This window comes from Xyrauchen texanus, chromosome 1, assembly GCF_025860055.1.
Source record: "Xyrauchen texanus isolate HMW12.3.18 chromosome 1, RBS_HiC_50CHRs, whole genome shotgun sequence".
NCBI classification, from domain to species: Eukaryota; Metazoa; Chordata; class Actinopteri; order Cypriniformes; family Catostomidae; genus Xyrauchen; species Xyrauchen texanus.
The window spans coordinates 54118379-54139301 of NC_068276.1; the positions used below are offsets into that span (position 1 = coordinate 54118379).

Here is a 20923-nt window from a genome sequence, read left to right on the forward strand (position 1 = left end):
CCGCCTCTGGTCAAATTCCCAATTTCCCAACTACGTTCTGATTTACTTAACTTTCCATTTCTGATATGATTTATACTTTTATATTTATACTTCTCAGTCATGAAGTGGACATGTTGCTATACTTTTAAAGGAAAAATTTGCCCCATTCACTTCCATTGTAAGTGCTTCACTCTTAACCTTGAGGAGGTTATTTCATATTTCAAATCAGATATAAAATCTGGCTACAGTGGCAGGGCTCGACAGTAACACTTGTCTGCTTGTCCTGGACAAGTGGATTTATGAAGGGGCAAGTGTAGAGAAGTTGCCTGATGGGACAAGTAGCCTGATTATAAATATTTGTGATTTAACCTTGGCCTGTGTCCCTTATTAAAAAGTTAATATTCTGTTGAAAATAACCAGGTCCTGAAATTCGGTGCGGGATTGCAGGTAGCATGCAAATGTAATCATTCACGAATATTCCACGTTTATAATGCAGGGAATTCCCGCACACTTTTATAAACTTAAATATTAAGCTCTGAATTGATAAACCAATCAATACAGATGATTTGTTGACTTTGGTGTGAGTGCGAGCCCTAGGGCTGGGACGGTTACCGCATTACCGCAATATCGCGGTCACGTGACTCCAACCGCGGGTCTGAGCTTGTCACCGTCGTCACCGCAAAAAAACAAAAAAAACATTGGCCTGCACATGTGTGCACGTTGTGTCTAATGACATGGATTCGTTGTGTCTTATGACATGGATTCATTGATTCTAATGATATGGATTATGTCTAATGATATTAGCCTACATGGATTCAAGGTTTTCTAAACAAAACTTATCAAAATATGGAGCAAATCCGACCTTTCGTGAGTTGGGGAGCGCAATGTTCCATGAACACAATAACATTCCATTTGTATTAGAGATCGCGCGGATGGGCTATTATTATTTAATCCGTAACCGCATCACAAAACTCATCTGTCCGCACCAACGCTTTTTGATACATTTTCAAAACCGCATCCATGGCGCTGACTGTTTTAAGGTCTGAGCGATGCAAGGCGCTGCTGCCATGAGGCTAGAAAGCTCTTGGCTGTTCTAGAAAGGAGACTGATCCAATGCAGCAAAGATATTTTAAAGGCTAAAGTCCCTAGTAGGCTATAGCCTATTGGCTATGTTGTATCCCCAGAATATCAGCAGTGAAGTCCGTTTCCGATTGAGCACAGGGATAAAAATAAATAAATAAATAGTAACGCACATCGGCAAACCTGACTACTAGGCTACTGTAGCCTAAAATTGTATCATTTTGTTTTGAATTTTGTTTAAAATGCATTTTAAGATTTCTATTTATTTCTCATGTCTGTGAGGCAGTAGGCCTAGCCACGAAGTTTCGGTTCATTTATGAGAGAGCTCACGCGCAAGAGATCGCATCGGCGCTTCCACGTCCTGCTGCTGATTATATGTCTGCTATATTTGCTTCTTATTTATTAATTCCAGGCAATTAGTTAATGAAACAGTGATTAAAATTAAGATACAATTTATACAAAAGCGAAATTTTAAGTTAAAGAAAGGCTTTCTACAAAACAAAACTTAATAAAGTGGTCAAAATCATGTCTGACCCATCTTCAATGTGAATGTATCTGAGAATAATCTTAAATAAGGAAATCTATACAGTGATTAGTTCATGCCAAATTACTGCTTGATGAAAATTTGACTTTAAAATTGTGCTCGTTTTTTTCTTCGGATGTAGGTGACAATATTTAAAGTCTGTCTATCAAAAGCGACTTCTGATATGTGCTCAAAGTCTGTCGGGGACTTCTCTGATCCAATGTAATGTATTTAATGCGGTTTACCGCTATACCGTTAGAAAAAATCCATACCGCCCCAGCCCTAGCGAGCCCTGATTTGTATAATAAATTTTGCTGCTTTAGTTCATATCATGCTAAAAAACAAAAAAAATTGAGGCTGGTCCAGCTGTCTTCAAGTTGACTGAACAGGCGATGTATGTATCTAAAAGGGTTCTTCCTTTTGTACATATGCTACGTCTGGCTTTTCGATTTCTCCAATTTATTTTAATACCAGTGCTCTGTCTCAGGCTAAATAGTCTTTGGCTTATACCTCTACTCATTGAAACCTGAAAGTCATCTCCTTGTGGGGGTAATTATTTTTGTGCTCTTCTCCTGGTTGCTAAGCACTGTTTCCATGTGACCAGCCCTGTCTCTCTCGAGGCAGGTGTAAGATGAAACACTGCTTAGTCTTAAGACTTGAGATATTATAATATTTTGCCTAAAGTTGACTTTCCTGGACTTATTTTAAGATCTTAACAAAAATAATTTAAAATTCAAGTGTAACACCTAAATTAAAAAGGATAGTTCACCCCAAAACCCAAAACATTTACTCACCTTCATTCCATCCCAAATATGTGTGATGTCTACAGAACACAAAGTATGATTTTAGGAAAATATTTCTGCTGTGTAGGTCCTTACAATGCAAGTGAATGGGTGCCAACATTTTGAGGAATCATAAAAGTACTCCATACGACTCTTGTTTTAATCCATGTCTTCAGAGGTGAAATAATAGTATGCGTGAGAAATGGTTAAATATTTAAGTCTTCATGCCCAATAGGGGGTGATATAAAAGAAGAATGTGAATCACCAAAAGAATGAAGGTTAAAGTGGAAATTGACTGAGCAGGGAGGATAATTTATAGTTAAAAAGGACTTAAATATTGATTATTTCTCACCCACACCTATCATATCGCTTCTGAAAATATTGATTTAACAACTTGAGTCTTATGGATTACCTTTATGTTGAGCTTCAACATTTTGTCACCCATTCTCTTGCATTGTATGGCTCAAAAGAGCTGAGAAATTCTTCTAAAAATCATTTGAGTTCAGAAGGTGAAAAAGTCATACGTCTGGGATGGCATAAGGGTGAAAAATTAGGGAATTAAAATTTTTGGGTGGGCTATTCCTTTAATGCTTCCTTTATAATAACATTGGCATGAAATAGGCACATAGGAACAAACATCTTTAGTGAATTGATTATCATGCTTTTATCCCATGTTAGGACTTTTGTTGTAACAACTGCTTTTTGTGTGTGGAAGTTGTCTCTAGTTTCTTTTAGCTAAATAGACTATAAAGGCCCCAGCACACTCATGGTGAAGTGCTTTTTCGTTCTTTGCTTAGAGCCTAAAAAAAGTTTGAAACAGCTGAGCAACATCATACTGTTTGCGAACATTCGGACACCCACCACACTGCTAGAGCTACATTTAATTACGAGGACGCTCAAGTCATAAAGATGTAAAACATCAACTAATATGACATTCAAATGTGTTATCAATGACTTGATGCCTCATTCTATGAGTAGAAATGACAAGAATTCAGTAAAAGATGCTGTATTAACTACTGATTAACTAATGATGATTTAAAGTATTATATATGCACTAGAGAATGTGTAATTTGTAATGTTTTCCTTGTGCATTCATGGCGCTAATTTATGATGACACTGTTACTACTGCAAATATGGGTGTATAAAAGTGTTAATTAGCAGAGAGTATTTGAGTAAATTTGATTCCTTTTGTAGAAAAAGTAAACCAAAAAATTGCCTGACATGTTATTGTAAAATGTCTCCTTGCGAATGATCATACAGTTAATTTGCACCAGCTCACTAATAACTCTGCATGCTGGGGTGTTCATGTTGACTGATCTTAACCGACTGAACTTGAATTAGTTGTCAGGCTCAAAGTAGGTGGAGCTCCATGTCACACCTAATGATGACGTGGCAGTAAAAAGGTGTTTACTGTGCACTGAGAAGTTTTGCTTAAGTTTGGGTAAAAAAATTACGAACCACCAGAATAAACTCAAAAACACCATGCCAGATTTTGTTCTAAATGACATGACACTCATTCATTCTTTGATTTCGTAGGAAGGGTGCCGGGGCATTTAAAAGTTGAATGGATTCGCTTTATAATACACGTATGCCCAAATCTTCCAAAGTTTGCTACTTTGGCAAGAGAGACCCACAGTGATATCACAGTGGAGCAATGAGCTTATTATCCTGGGAGAAGGAAGTAAGGTCACAAGGCTGAACTTGGAGAAAGAATTTAAGCCACCAATTGCTCTTGAAGTATCAAGATACCCCACCTATAGCCACCTTAATCCATCTTTTGTATCCTGTCTGTCCTTTAAGCAGTGAGTTGAACCCTGTACTACAAGCAGTTTTCATTTGTATTTTGATGAAGTCTTTCATATTGTAATCTGTATAGACTAAGATTATGTGGTTAAAAAGCTATGCTTGGTGCAGTGTAATTGAATGAAAGATGATGTTCATCTTGCTCTTAAAGTGGATGATAAAGCCTCCCATGATTTTGTGGCTTGGTGTGAATAGTTAAGATTGTTGGAATTCATGACAATGCATTCTTAATTGCTGTAAAGGTGAATTCCTCATTCATTCAACTGTAAATGCTACAGGAATACTGATGTCACAAAAGATAATGTTAAGTCACTAATTGTCACGATGTACATTACTATGCAAAAGTCTTGGGCACATAAGATGTTTCACAAAAACATTTGTCTTAAGATGGTTATTTATATCTTCAGCTTTAGTGTATCAATAAGAAATATAAATGTTAGACTCCCAAACATTATGTTTGCAAATAGAAGAACAGGGAGCCCTGCTACTGATGACATGGACCCCACAAAGCCCCCCACTGAACATCATGTCAGTCTGAGATTACATGAAGAGACAGAAGCAACTGAGACAGCCTTTGGCAAATTCTCCAAGAAGCTTTGTACGTCCTATCAGCCTACAACCAAGAAAAACAGTGTCCAAGGTGTACCTAGGAGAATTGGTGCTGTTTTAAAAGCATAGGTGGTCACAACGAATATTGATGTAGCTTTTTTTGTTTTGAATTTGTATGACATTTAAGTGATAAATGAAAACTATTTTTCATTATTTTTGAAGACATCTTCACTATGCAACTTTTTTCACAAGTGCCTAAAACTCTTGCACAGTACTGTATATACATGGCCATGATTCTTCATGATTGTATGCAACCTTGTTGGATGAGGAAAACCCATCTTGTGTTACTTTGGAATGCACACTGCCATTCCTTTTCCTAAAAACGGTGAGAGTGGCTCAGTGGCAAGAGCTGTTTCAGGAATGGGAAGCACTTCCTTTTCTTGCAGTTGTTTCCTTGATTGAGCTACCTAACCAAAATCAGATCTAGAAGTACCAATATCTTTCATCTTCCCTGTGCTGTGAAAAACTAGTTACAGGCGGCAGAGTGGATCTTGAAATAGTTTTTTTCTGCCAATTCCTATGAAATCAATCCATCATACCTTTTTCCTTTGAACTCTGTGTTGTTTCCCAGGGTTAATTTTTCTGTTTTAGTAGCACATAAGTTATAGCCCATCCTGGCATTTCTTTGTAAAAATGTATTTGCTATCACAAACAAAAAATGCTAAAAAAAGAATAGTTTTCTTTTATGCAAAGCTTGGCGAATGAAAATGAGCTTCCTTTTGGAAATACATTCTTGATGAACACTTTTCAATGTATTGTGATGGTTGTTTAGCCTTTAAAAAAATTTAAAGAATGGCGATAGTGTCTCAGTAAAGTTTGCCAATTTGAGTTTCACTTTAAGAATATGGAGTTTACATAACAATTGTTATACAGCAACTTTTCATTCAATGAACTATACACAGAGTGTAAGTGGTTTCACATATAGTCAGTTTTAAATGAACCAAACCCATTTCAGTTAGTGAACCAGAGGAACCAGCTGTAAATGACCTCGGTGCATTTGGTGTTCACATTGTAAGTGAACTTAAAAGAGGACCCAGTTTCTTTTTTGGTCCTTTTAGCATTTATGTGGTCTCAGAACCCTTGTTTTTCTCACCAATACTCAAGAACTCAGACCACATGGCTGCAAAGATTATGAAATTTGGCTAGCAATAACTTGTAAAACTATAATTGTGGTTATGATGTCATACTTCATACAAAGTGTATGCATGCTTAATACACATACGCCTTAAGAAGTAATTTATTCATATTTAACTTGGAATTTGAATTGTATTGTTTATTATAAAAAACATTGCACAGGGATAGAATGACAAAGTATTATTTGAAATGTTAAAACCTTTCAAAAATACTTAAAACATGTCTGTTTTTGGTCAACTTTACATTTACACTGTTATTTATGAAACCCAGACAGCCCAGCCGAATCTATCCGGTACCAGCGCACAGTATGACTGACACACGACAGCTTTAAAATTCTTACAGGCTTATTTTGAATTTGTGCTGTTACTTCTTGTACAATGAAAAGGACAGTTAATCAAATTAAAATTGTGACATGCCCTAGTATGATTTATTAAACCGATAAAGGCTGCAATCTTGCTGTGGAAGAGATGTGTACGTTAAATATATCCAACCTCTCATCCACTAGAAAGTCCACAAACATTTAGAATCATTGACGTTTTATGAGATGACAAAGCAGAGTACTTATCTATTGTGAATCATGTAAAATATATATTTATATAATTAAAATCACAGCATCTGCGCTCTAATCTCAGCTCAGCTTTATTTATATCGCATTTAAAACAACAGTTATCCAAAGTGCGTCACAGTAATCCAATTTAAAACATAACAACATTTTAAAATGACCACATACACAAACACCAGTAATCTAAAATACAAACACTCCAAAACTGTGTCCTACATTTCATTCGTCAGACTTAAAGGCCAGTATAAAAAGAGATTTCAGATGTGACTTAAAAGTCTTCAATGATCACACTGCGCATTGATCACGCTGCATTGATCACACTGCGCATTGATCACACTGCGCATTGTCGCAAACTGTTTATCCAGAAAAGTGAAGCATATGCACTGATCTATATAAATCAGTGAGCATACGGCAAAAAACACGTCATAAACACGTCAAATAAAATCTAGATGCCTGAAATTGAAGAAGTTGAATACAAATTACAACTTTTATAGTAAAATTTTACATTCTCTGTAATAATAATAAAGTATCACAAGCAAGACATCTGTTGCATAAAAGTTTGGCAAAAGAAAAATGCTATGACATGTTATAAAATATTATGTTCCCTTGTTAAAAGTTTTAAGAATGTATTGATTAGACAACATTTTGATGATGAAATTAAATTAAATGTAAAAATAAATTTCTGGAAAATAATAATTATTAAACTATAATTATTAACATAATTAAAAATAACTAAACTGGTGTTCAGTAGCACATTTAGCATATTAGCATATTTTTGCTTTGGTATCGAGAACCGTGAGAAATTTGATTAGCCGTTTGGTCATATCGGTGCACAATCCACGTAAAAAAGGTCCGTTTTCATTCCAGCTCAAAAGTGTACTATATTGGCCACCATATCGGTAATCTGTTAATTTCCCTCCCTTTAAAATCGGTATTGTCTCTCATTTCAGCCTCTACTGAACTCTGTCAGTCATTTCTTCACTCCTTTCCGAATAAAATAATATTTATTTACAAATTTTTCCCCTCTACAGTTCCTCCTGATTCACTTAAGGATTTTCTCACAAACCACCAGATTGGCACTTTTACTGATTTCGCCACCACCACCCCATCTACTTCCTGCCAGCTTGATCCTGCACCCACTGCCTTGCTTAAACAATGTCTGCCTGTTATCTCCTTATTTCCCACCTTATTTATATTTAGTAAGAATATTTAGTACTTTGGCTTTGTCCCTCCAGAACTAAAATCTGTGGCTGTCACTCCAGTTTAAAAAAAAGTCTGGTCTAGACCCCATAGATCTTAAAAATTACCGCCCTATTTCAAATCTTCCTTTTTTTGTCTAAAGTAATGGAGAAAGTGGTTGCTTCTCAGCTTCTCTCCTATTTGCCCCATACACAATCTCTGAGTGATTTCAATCTGGATTTTGTTCTTGACACATCACTGAGACTGCGCTCATCAGAATTGTTAACAATCTAGTGATGGCCACAGACTCTGGTGCCATCACTTTCTTGGTACTTTTAGACATCAGCTCTGCTTTTGACACTTATCATTCATAGCATACTCATCGCTAGGCTCTCTGCAATTATTGGCATCTCAGGCACTGCTCTGTCATGGTTCATTTCTTACCTCTCTCTGGCTGGCAACATTAATTTAGTTTAAATCTACTTCTGTTCCTGTTTCTCAAGGTGTCCCCCAGGATTCTGTAATTGGTCCTTTGCTCTTCATCTCACCTATATGCTTCCCCTAGGTCACGTAATTCGCCATCATGGCCTCAACTATGCTGACGATGAAACTACATCACCATCTTTGGAAAAGTAGTCCCACACCTTACTGCCTGTTTGCTGTCACTTTTCAGCCATCTGTAGGTGATAGAGGAAAGATCATTCTATTTAAGCTGGGCATTTTTAAGATGGATATTTTTTCTAAATGTAGAGATAAGTTAATTTTAACTGATCATATATTTTACGTATAAAATATTGATCTGAATATTATTTAGTATAAAATATTGATCTGAAAATTAACTAGTAAATATAGCTGTTAAAAAAATGATATGTCGTGGAAAAAGTACAATATTTCCCTCTGAAATGTAGTGGAGTGGAAGTAATAGAAAATACGATGGTGAAACTCAAGTAAAGTACAAGTACCTCTAAATTTTACTAAAGTACAGTTTTCTTTATCAAAACATCATCACATTAACACTGTTAATGTGTAACAAAACTGTCACAAACAATAACTGATGGTTCGCTGCTGCCGAGTCCAGAGATAAACAGCAGCTGTGTTGTTCAGCGGAAACTTTCAACGGCGGAAAACCAGACTTTTAAATATTACATGTTGTAAATGCAACGATTTCAATTGTTCGGTTAAAGGGGGTACCAAACTGTGAATCCTGACATGGTTGTCAGGGACAGGGTTAATGTTATATTAGTTAAATCGAAAAGGGAAAATAATGGGGTCATTGTTTATTAAGTTTCCAGTATGTATTTCATAAAGTAGTTAGCAACTTGCCATTGAAGACACCGCTTAACTCCGCACTGTCTGCAGAACCACCGTCAGCTCAGCTCTGGATACAATGGAGCCGTAGCGCCCTCTGCTGGACAAAATACGTTATAACACCAATTCCAAATCAGCCCAAGCATTGTTTTCTGCATTATATGTACTGAAAAAAAAAGTTTTAATATCTGCACATATCGGAAAACATATACGCTGATACCAATATATCTGTGAAAGGCTAATATCGGCCGATCGATAAATCGGCAACTGAATTGGACCATGTCTGAAAGTGTAAATCCACAAATGCTTGGAATTGCCAACAGCTCGCCCTTCAGTGGCTTCAATATATATGTGTGTGTGATCTCGAGCGCACTGTAATAAAAAAAAAAAGAACCCTGCAGCCTGCAGTGACATCCATTGTTTTGCTGGGAGATGCCGAGAATGTCTTTGTTTAGCAAGTAATTACTGTATTTTCTCTCTGCCTTTAGCAGCTTAATTAGGTGCTGCATGCTAACAGATTAAAGTGCCGGGTTTCTCTGTGATGGCGAGCCAAAAAACAGCTCTTGTCCTTGGTGTAGAGAAAAAGAAGGAATATTAACTTTGTGTCATTTTGGGCACTGTTTGTGATGGATCTCTTGATGTGATTAATGCACATTCTCAGAGCAGAAAATTACTTGTGGAGGTCTGCCTTTTTAGTGCTTCTGATTACTTGCAGTTAATTACAAGGTGACCTCAGACTATCCACATTCTCCACCACATCACCTGTCCATTGAGAGGAGCAGGTTTTTGTGTGGGGTAAAAGTACTGTTAAATTTGTCTGAGGAATATCATGTCCTTTCAACCTCTGTCTGCAGCATTTTCTATGCCCCTCAGTGATCTGTTTATGTACTCCATATTCATAAATTAATTGCTCTGTCTGCCACAAAGCAGTCTCCTCACATCATCTCCTACTCCAAATTTCTTGTGAAAAATAAGCTTTCTTTCCCCATTAACAACCCCATTTCACTCACATGCTAATATCCCCTTCATTTTGATTGTTTATGAGCCTGTGTTTATGAGATCCAGGTTTCTTCTGTGTGCCAGGTGTTAATGATAACTAGCAGTAAAAAATATATATTCGTTAACTAAAATGAAAACGAATACTAAACTAAATCTATATGAATCTGCACTAAAAAAAATTATGAAAACGAAATAAAACCATGAGAAAATGACTTTAGATTTAGTTTTTCAAACATTTTTGGATGATCAGATTTAAATAATCTCAAGTCTTATTACTTATTAAGTGTTTTACTGAAGAACAGGTCGGCCCTCTGATTGACATATAAAAACATCCAATTACAGTTCGTCTGCCTACTTGATGTTTAGAGGCATGTAAATCTAGGGGAGGGGCTCTGAACACCAAAATAAACCAGCATGTGAGAGAGAGCGCTTGCCGTCTCAAAAACATTGCGTATTTATGTAGTACCGTGTTTTTGTAGTTACAGTTGAATGGATTGACAAAGGAACAGTTATAGCACATTTTATTTATGTCAGCAAATGCTGCAGTATGCTGTGTTGTGAATTTGACGAGTACATTTTATTTTTGCTTTGGTATTTTCAGCATGAGTAACTTCTGATCAAGTGTCATCACATGCATGCTAGCTCTTCACAATAAGGCTTAAAAAATGTATTCATATATGTTGAAATGAACATTGGCCAATGCCAAACACCAGTGCTGTAAAAAAATATTGTTTTTTGTTAGTTCATCTTTTCTAATGTAGTCAACTTATGCTATCAAATGGAACCTTATTGTAAAGTGTTAACATTTTTGGTGTTTATTAATCTTGGTTAATGGTAACTCAATTTCTTGATTGTTTAAAACTTATTGTATAACACAACCCTCCTGTGTAGTCATTAGCTGAGTCCAGGAATAGTTTGTCTTTCTTTATTGCTCCAAATGTTTGTTAGTTTGTGCAGAATTCATCTTGAATGCTGTAGAAGTCCCTTGCAGCTGAGCATAAACAGACAACCATGTAATCTTACCACTTTGTATGTGCGCACTTTTAATTTTTAATCAGCCTTTAGTGGATTGAAACCTTAGTGCTCTCTTCTGTTGAAGGAATGGAATTTCACAGGTGATTCCACCTGGTGTATCATTTTGGCTGATGAAGCTGATTATGCTCTTAATATGTACTGATGTCTGGTTTTATTAGTTTTTTTATGATCTTCTCCATAGAACAGATCACACCACATGTGCTAGGCAATTATGAGATGCTCAGCATCCTTTGGGATTGTTAGAGCGTCGCAGAAAGATCGATGTGTTCTGTGCTGGAGCGATTTACCTCTTTAGATTAGCTGTAATAGTTCAGTTAGATTTGTCAACCCAGTTACTCTTGTAACCTATCTACTAAATCTAATTAATTTGCTAATAACATAAAAGTGAAAAGCACACAATAGCATTTATAGAGCCTGGCGAATAAAATAGTTTAACCGCTTCAAGTTAAAGGGGTCAGGTCATGTTTTTTTTTTTTTTTTATGTTTCACTTTTTAATAAATGTTTTTGCACAATAGAGAGTCATAATATTGTATTACATGACCAACCCTGTCTCTGGCCCTCTGTCTGAAATGCTTGTTTTTTTGGGGGCTATGTCCTCATTAAGACTTCAATAAACATGCCTAATGTTATGATTGGCTAACATCTTTGCAGAGCAAACACCCCCGCAATGACAACTGTTTTTTTTTCCTCCAATAGTAAAAAAAAAAAAAAACCCACAAAAGAATTTAGCGATTTGCAACATCCCTTAAAGCACTCAGTCCTGGCAATCAGGGATAGTTAATGTTCTAGTGAAGCATGTAATCCAGCTTCAGTTGTTCGACTGAAATAACATAAAAAAAACTGAACAATGGGGATATTCAAATGACACTATCAAAGAACATTGACAGCTCTAAAACTAGTGAGATCTCTAGTGAGATCATTAGTATCTGTTATTTGTTTTACTGTATTTGGCGTTTGGTTGTTACGCAAATCCCTAATTATTAACTCTTTCCCCCGCCAAACACGGACTTTTCCGTGTTTTATGAAAAAACGCTTCCCCGCCAAACATGGAATTTTCCGGGTTTCCGTGTTTTAGGTGTTATACGGTAAGGAAGACCCCTGTGCATGTTTTGAAAGAGTACGCAACTCTTTGATCAAAGAAACAGACTGCGATCGTCTCAAACGTGAAGAAGTGGAGTATGAGAAGCTCAAACTAACAGACATAAACATGCCTTTTTCTCAGCTTTTTGTCTGAAATGTTGTTTTTTGACAAAACCTACCTCTGTTCAAGTCGCAATAAAAAAAGAACAAATGAAGATAAAATAAAAATGTTTTGCCTAAAAGCAGAGGCTCAGATCTTTATTGTGATATATAGCATCTTCATATATTCATGGAAGAAAATATTCTGCGGGCCATTAAAGTTTAGCGAAAAATCGTCAAAAACCCTGGCGGTGACTGGCAACTTTTTTTAAAAAACGCTGGCGGGGAAAGAGTTAAGCAACTGCATGAGGATGTGGTGCCATTATTCATGGTTAAACTTGAAATGCTGTTATTAGTGGTAATGCAACAAGCATATGTCGTTGATTTAAATGAATTTGTTTTTATATTAGTTTGTGCTATCTTTGTCCTCTCTCTAGCTATACATAGAGGCAAAATTACTGCCTTAATGACACTTGGAAATGGGCACTAGGGCTGCACGATTTGTGGAAAATGTCATATTGCGATTATTGAGGTTAATATTGCGATATGCAATTGCGATATATTAAACAAAAGGTATCATGAGTCATATATATTAATGAACAGTGTTTTCAAATTAAAATATATTTACAAAATTAAATAATAACATCTTTGCATTACTGCAAACTTTTTTTTCTCTCAATATTACACCTAAATAAAATAGAACAATAAATAAGAACATACACATTTTCACGAAAAATAAGATTGTCTAAACAAACGGGTACATTTAAGCAGGATGTAACATGTACTTTGTATAAACTCTTTTGAAAAGGAAACTGGATATAAAAGTGTTGTTCACTCAAACCACTAAAACGTTTTTTTTTTTTTTTTAAATGACCAACTGGTATTTCCAAATCCTCTTTCTAAAAAGTTCTACTTATTGCTGGTATCTCTCGTCCAGTGTGTGATCATTTTCTGAAATCTCACTTTCACTGTGCTGTTTCAGGTGCAATTTGTCGTGTTGCCACGTGATGTAGCAACTTTAATTTTGCACAGTATCTCTCTCTGCTCAGTGTCGGTTATCTTAAAGCCAAAATATCGCCATATAACCAGGGTTTTTCCTGGCTCAAAATGAGGCGGAGGTGGTACCATACTGATCAAAAAAGTGACGTTAAAAACACGTAAACGTTGGCTTTGCATTAATACACTATTAATGACCTGGCAACTGAATACTAGTGTTAATTTTGTCAGCTATTTTTTTTATTTAATTTTAGTCTTAATCCTGTGTCCTTTTTAGTTATTATCATATTTAGTCAACTGTACCCTATTTCTATTTATGGTTTTTTGTCGCTTTGTTTGACAAAATCTGAGCATTTTTTATGTAGTTTTAGTCAATGATAAAGGTTGACATTTTAGTAACATTTAGTCATATTGATATTTTAATCACTGAACACTAAACATTTTAGCCATAAGAGTATTATTGATAAGCATTTGTCAATATTGTCTATCCAAAACCTATAAATATATATGTATATGTATATATGTTGTTGTAATTTGTTATTTTTCACTTAAGATTGATCTCATCATGATGATCTTATGATGATGACGTTGCGAGCTGCAGACAGCGGGGTGAGAGACGAGCGTCTCCGTGTTATAGTGCGCATCAGCCGGCAGAACTTTAAATCTCTCCCGTTCTCGACTCCCGCTCCGATTGGGTCGTCTCCGCGACTGGTTGAAGCGGCTCTGACTGCACAGAGAATGACAGTTTTGGAGTTTGTGCTTATTTACATGGCACGCTCCCGTATTATTTGAAGCTTAATTAAGGATGAAATAAAGGTCTATCGCCATTCTGTGATCTGTTTCTCTATCAGACACTCGAGCTGCAGCGCTCTTCTCGTCTTGGGTTTCATCATTATAGACTGGTCATCTTTTTATTAGCTGTGTAGAAAATGGGCAAACAGCTCTCGGATGTCACTTCCACACATTAACTTATTTAATAAAATCGCAGCATTTTGCCGTCATATAATCGCACTGGCTGACGCCGCGATTGCAATATGATTAATCGTGCAGCACTAATGGGCACCTTACAGTTCATACACATGTAATGGATTTTTAAAATTAACTGACATATTCATCTGAATTACAGCATTCTTGGAGGGCAGAGCTAGAGCTCATTTATTAGAGTGTAGTGGAGACTGTGTGATTTTTATGCCTACTGCAATAAGGATAATAAAACATTACCTGCAATTAATCTCAGTATGATCAACCAAATGCTGTTCAAGTATTTAAGATGAATATTGGCTGATAAAGATCGTGGCTGATTGATAGGTGGATCCCTTTCTAGGTTGTTGATCTCATGCTGCTCTGGCTACTACAAGCATAGGATAAATCTTTATTTATCATTGTCACATATTCATTAATGGTACTGTGACATTCTACTTGCTGACATTGTGCTTTCATTACAGAGGATGCCAGCTCCGATCAGACTGCGGGAGCTCATCCGGACAATCCGGACGGCACGAACCCAGGCCGAGGAGCGTGAGATGATCCAGAAAGAGTGTGCTGCCATTAGGTCATCCTTTAGAGAAGAGGACAACACATACCGATGTAGAAATGTGGCTAAGCTTCTTTATATGCACATGCTGGGCTATCCGGCACACTTTGGCCAGGTGAGTTATGAAAAGTCTGTTTCAGAACAGTAATCTGTGGACTCTTTAAATGTGCTGCCAGAAGTACTCACTTCAACCATACAGAGTTTTGTAGTGTTTGATGGGAATCATCTCATTTTCAGCTGGAGTGCCTGAAGCTGATTGCATCACAAAAGTTCACAGACAAGCGGATAGGGTACCTGGGAGCCATGCTGCTCCTTGATGAGAGGCAGGACGTCCACCTATTAATGACAAACTGCATCAAGAAGTGAGCTGAGAATCTCATCTTGTCTTAACACTTGGATCAACCACAACTGATGTGTTATTGGTGGTGTTAATTATGTTGTCGGTGTGAAGTAGGGCTGCACGGTTAATTGAAATGAAATCGCGATATGACCGATTATTAAACCGCAAAGGGCTGCGATATCATTAAATAAATAAAGTCTTCATGTGCTACTAGCTTCAAAGTTTATTTGCGATTCTCTGTCCTGTCTTACGCTCAGAGTAACAGATGTGCTCCTAGTCAATTTTGTTTGCTGCCGAGCGCGTTAAAGGGAAACTGGCGCGTCCTGAGTGAAGCAACCTTTATTAGGGCCATGGTGGCAGCATCTCTGCCTTCGCCCGGCACATATATCATAATAATAATGCAGGATACAGATGAGGTGTACTTAAATCTTTACTGAATGACATCTGAGCAAACTACATGAACAGAAGCACCTGTTTTGAACATAAACATGCGCTCTTTCTTTGTCGTGCGCTCTTTCTTTCTCTTGCTCACACACAAGGGCGTATTCCGCTCATTAAAGCTCCAGTGGGAACAAGTGAAAATGTAATATTACCAAGAAACATGGATCAATAAAATAAATCGATTTACAATCTTTAGATCCTATAATATAATGCATTGTTAAATACTATATAATAAAAAAATAAGAAAATCATAAAAATTATGACAATTCATTAATAACCAAAACCTAGCCTCGTTCTATGTAGGTCTACCGGTTTTGCTGGGTATTTTGCCCAAAAAATTTATACCAATATTTTGACTTTGATACCGGTTCCTAAATGCTTCTTTTTTCATTAGCAATTTTATGAAATCTGTTTTAACAAGATTACAAACATTACTTCAAAAAAATGTGGTTTTATTTTTTCAGTTAAATCTCATATACTGAGCCTTCTGATCCCCTCGTGCCAGGGTCGGCAGGGGCAGAGGCTATAACATTAATGTGAAGAGGAGAAAAAACAAACAAGAAAGCTAAACTGTTTTCAGCCAACCCCATGGATAAGTAAGGTTTAACAAGATATCTAGTTTAATGTACGTTAAACTTGATCAGTTACTGTCAACCTTAAAGCATTTTTAGCATTGATTTAGCAAGCTATCTATATCCATACATCCAAACACTATCTAACGTTGCTTGGGTACCAGTTTATAGGACTATGTCACAGCCCACAGAAACTTTAATTTAACATAAGGACACAAGCATGTACCACTACAAGTTAGCCGATTTGTTTGTTGGTTTGCTTGTTTAACATTACCTGTCGGAATCCCAGTCATAGCGCCGCTGCATTCATCAGTAGTTTTGGAGGAGGACTCGTATGGTGGGAATGTTGAAGGAAGCTCTGTGGCAGGAGGATGCTGAGAGGATGACTGCACCAGCTCGGTCTTCTTGCAGTTGTTCATTCCGTGCACTCTCAAGTGCTTCATCAGATTTGTCGTGAATTATCTTGTCGCAAATATTGCATCGCGCGCTGTTGGCATCGAGCCTGGTGAAATGTAGCCAAATTTTTTATCCTTTCCACATCTTTTACATCTATGAGGGTTGGGACGCATACATACTACAGTAGCCTCACGTGTGAGCCGCATCTCTGGGCATAACCGGCATAAACTACTGTTTTTCCTTTGATGCCTAAATACAGCCAATCACCGGCACTTTTAGATTTGGGCACATCTTGCATGCTAAATGCTTAACACTGACATTGACGAGATTAACCCCGTAGGTATCGAAAAGTGGTACCGAACGGAAACAAAAGGTTGATACTCGATTGTTTAGAGGCAATTTGGTCGGTGCCTAAAATGTATTGAACTCGATACCCAGCCCTATACAAGGGACAGCACCGGTGTGAAATTCTATACCGGGAAACATTATGAATGGAACTTCCAATATCAATACAATAGACTAACGAATAGAATGGCCATAAACGGAATTGAAGAAACACACTTTTATTAAATTTTTATTACTAGTGTCTTAAACCAGGGGTTATCAGTTTCATTACACAGATTTGATAGTGGACATCACTTGGGGCCAACAGTATGAAAAATTATAAGGACATCGTCTGCGACAATTTTTCTTTTTAAATGTCTAATACATTTGAGTTACATGCTCTTGGCAGCCAGTCATTCACCACACACACAACATATTGTCGGCGACACACCATGTTTATTCCAGCTGAAGGTTAGCATGCATTTAATGTTGTCAGGGTCCTTTTTTCTACCTGGAGGGTATGTCAAGCAACCTGTTCATGTTGGCATCTGCCTAATTTGGCTAAGTTCTAACAAGTGACAGATTTGCATCTAATGCTCCTTTTTTGGGTGTAATGCAGTGACCTGAACCACAGTACACAGTATGTGCAGGGACTGGCTTTGTGCACCCTGGGCTGCATGGGCTCATCCGAAATGTGCCGTGACTTAGCTGGAGAAGTGGAGAAGCTCCTTAAAACATCAAACTCCTATCTGAGGAAAAAGGTATTTCACACTCCTTTGCAGCTAAACATGGGGTTGGTGTCCAGCTGGATGCTGAGTTTTGAATGTGTGATAAGATGATTAGGAAGGCTGGCTCAATGATTGACCTTACCCCAGACTCACTTGAGGTCACTGTAGAAAAGAGCTAAATTAAAAATAATTTTGTATTTTGAAGGTCATCCATTACACAGTGTTTTAAATGGACTTAGAAGCTCATTTATTGAGCGACTAGTGATGCCTTGTGTACTACTGAAGGTCTTTTGTCCCAGCAGCGGTCAGATTTTTCAGTGAACACTGGTAGATATGGTAAAGATCTATAGCACCTTCAGCTGATAATCATGTCTCAATTGACATTTTATGGCTTTTTTTTATCCATTTGTTGATATCTGTGAATGCAACGTCTTTATTGTTTGCTGTTTGTATATGTATGAGTTGAACTGGCAAAAGAGTTACCCCCCCTCAGGAATTAATAAAGCTGTCAATCAATCAATCAATCAATCAACTGTTATTACATGAGCTGTTTGCCTTCAGGCAGCACTGTGTGCGGTGCATGTCATCCGCAAGGTCCCGGACCTGATGGAGATGTTCCTGCCAGCAACAAAAAACTTGCTCAGTGAGAAAAATCATGGTGAGAGCTTTGCTTTGTAACCTTCCCATAGATCACATTTTTCTGTTTATTGTCATAAAAATAAAAACAACCAAAAACAGATGGGACATTCCTTCTATTTAGTAAATTTTCATATTTTATATCCTTATATTTATAAATATTAATATTCTTATAATATGTGAAACTACATTAATAACTTATTTTAAGTTGGCATTAAAGATTTCTAAAAGAACTTTAAAATGAAAAACCGTCATTTTATTAAGAAATATTCTAGGAGTATCTTCATTTTTCCATTTCTCTAATTAAAATGTTTAAAACATAACATGTTTCATTAGGATACTGTTTTAATTGGTCATCAGTATGTAGTTGTTGTTTTTTAATATCACATTCCTTTGTTTTTTTGTAATATCCCTAACATAAGCCAGTTCTTAATGATAAAACAACAGCACAAACATCAATCAAGTAATATCAATGTATTTAATGATTCCTGAGATGTTCTTTGGTATTAATTGGTTCATCATTATGCCATCTTGTCTCAAAAATGTTTGATTATTAAAACGTGTAAGTTCACACCCAGTTTTAGCTAACCCTGAATCCCTGATAGTCCCTAACTTAAGTTCTTTATTTACATCATGTTAGGTTCCATCCTATTAGACATACTTGTAATGTACTTACAATTGTGTAAATAATCAGCATAAAAGGAATAACCCAGAGGTATTAAACAGTGCATACATTTGAAGTCAGAAGTTTACATATACCTTAGCCTTAAACTCAGTTTTTCACAATTCCCGACATTTAATCGTAGAAAACATTCCCTGTCTTAGGTCCGTTATGATCACTACTAGAAAATTGTTTATTTCAGCTTTTATTTCTTTCATTACATTCCCAGTGGGTCAGAAGTTTACGTACACTTATTTAGTATTTGGTAGCATTGCCTTTAAAATATTTAACTTGGGTTAAACGGTTTGGGTAGCCTTCCACAAACTTCTTACAATAGGTTGCTGGACTTTTGGCCCATTCCTTCAGACAGAACTGATGTAACTGAGTCAGGTTTGTAGGCCTCCTTGATCACACTTGCTTTTTCAGGTCTCCCACGAATTTTCTATCAGATTGAGGTCAGGGCTTTGTGATGGCCACTCCAGTACCTTGACTTTGTTGTCTTTAAGCCATTTGGGTTATTGCCCATTTGGAAGACCCGTTTGCGACCAAGCTTTAACTTCCTGGCTGATGTCTTGAGCTGTTGCTTCAAAATATCCACATAATTTTCCTTCCTCATGATTCCATCTATTTTGTGAAGTGCACAATTCCCTCATGCAGCAAAGCACCCCCACAACACTATGCTGCCACCCCAATGCTTCAGGGTTGGGATGTGTTCATTGGCTTGCAAGCCTCACCCTATTTCCTCCGAACATAGCGATGGTCATTATGTACAAACAGTTACATTTTTGTTTCATTAGACCAGAGAACATTTCTCCAAGAAGTAAGATTTTTGTCCCCATGGTAGTCCTTAAAATACATCCACAGGTACACCTCCTATCAGAAGCTAATTGTCTAAAGGCTTTACATCAATTTCTGGAATTTTCCAAGCTGCTTAAAAGCATAGTTATCTTAGTGAATGTAAACTTCTGACCCACTGGAATTGTGATATAGTCAATTAAAAGTGAAACAATCTGTAAACAATTGTTGGAAAAATTACCCGTCATGCACGAAGTTGATGTCCTAAATGACTTGCCAAAACTATAGATTGCTAATAATAAATCTGTGGAGTGAAAAAAAATAAAATAAAAAGAGTTTTAATGACTTCAGCCTAAGTGTACGTAAACTTCTGACTTCAACTGTATGTGTTCTGTTTGATGTTCCACATTAAGCACTAGCAGCAGAATGTCAATTTGCCGTTCATTTTCATTATATACAGTATATAACCTTTTCATGGTTACACAGGAGTTACAGAATTTAATTTGGCAGGCGGAAAAATTAGTCTTTCTCTTGTGTTTTCTGCAGGAGTTCTTCACACGTCTGTTGTTTTGCTAACTGAAATGTGTGAGCGAAGTCCAGACATGCTCTCGCACTTCAGGAAGGTATGTAGCCTATGATCAAGCCTTGAACTTCTCAAGTCTCACCTGAAACCGTTTATGCACCACATCCAACACTTTGAGACAAAGTAATTCATAAATATTACTAGGGCTGCACTATTTTTCACATTTTGACATCTCAACAAGCTTAATGTCAGGCTTGCAATAATGGAATGTCTTAATGTTATAAACCCAAAAATCTTTTGGAAATGCAGAGAGCATTGGGAATAGCATAGATGCACTATTGTGTTTTGGTATGTGCAAGTGGCGAAGACAAGAAAGCAGCAGAGATGGGAGTGTGGAGTATCATGTTCATTCACAAAGAATGCAAAAATTGTTGGTTGTGCTTTTCAAAGTAAAAATTTTTTTAAACAGTCTTAAAAAAATGCAAAGGTCAGATGTCCATGTAGTGCATATTCACTTAGACACTATTAAAGAATAGTGCAGATGGAACAAGAATGAATCCTCTTAATAATATGAAAAATCTCTACTGTCACATTAACTCTTTCCCTGCCAAACACGGAATTTTCCGGGTTTTATGAAAAAACGCTTCCCCGCCAAACACGGAATTTTCCGGGTATCCGTGTTTAAGGTGGTATACGGTAAGGAAGACCCGCGCGCATGTTTTGAGAGAGTACGCAACTCTTTGATCAAAGAAACAGACTGCGATCGTCTCAAACGTGAAGTGGAACACCATACTAATACTAAAG

The 20923-nt window shown here is 36.8% G+C and overlaps 1 protein-coding gene across 2 annotated transcripts in view; it reads left to right on the forward strand.

Moving 5' to 3' along the window:
- Nucleotides 1-20923, forward strand: part of LOC127639325 (AP-1 complex subunit gamma-1) — a 46944-nt gene that overhangs the window by 1683 nt on the left and 24338 nt on the right. For both annotated transcript variants that reach the window (XM_052121290.1, XM_052121366.1), the window contains exons 2-6: nucleotides 14615-14818; nucleotides 14941-15065; nucleotides 17396-17537; nucleotides 18066-18162; nucleotides 20143-20219. In XM_052121290.1, the coding sequence (XP_051977250.1) occupies nucleotides 14618-14818; nucleotides 14941-15065; nucleotides 17396-17537; nucleotides 18066-18162; nucleotides 20143-20219 (642 nt within the window). In that variant the 5' untranslated portion in view covers nucleotides 14615-14617. The remainder of the gene's footprint in view (nucleotides 1-14614; nucleotides 14819-14940; nucleotides 15066-17395; nucleotides 17538-18065; nucleotides 18163-20142; nucleotides 20220-20923) is intronic.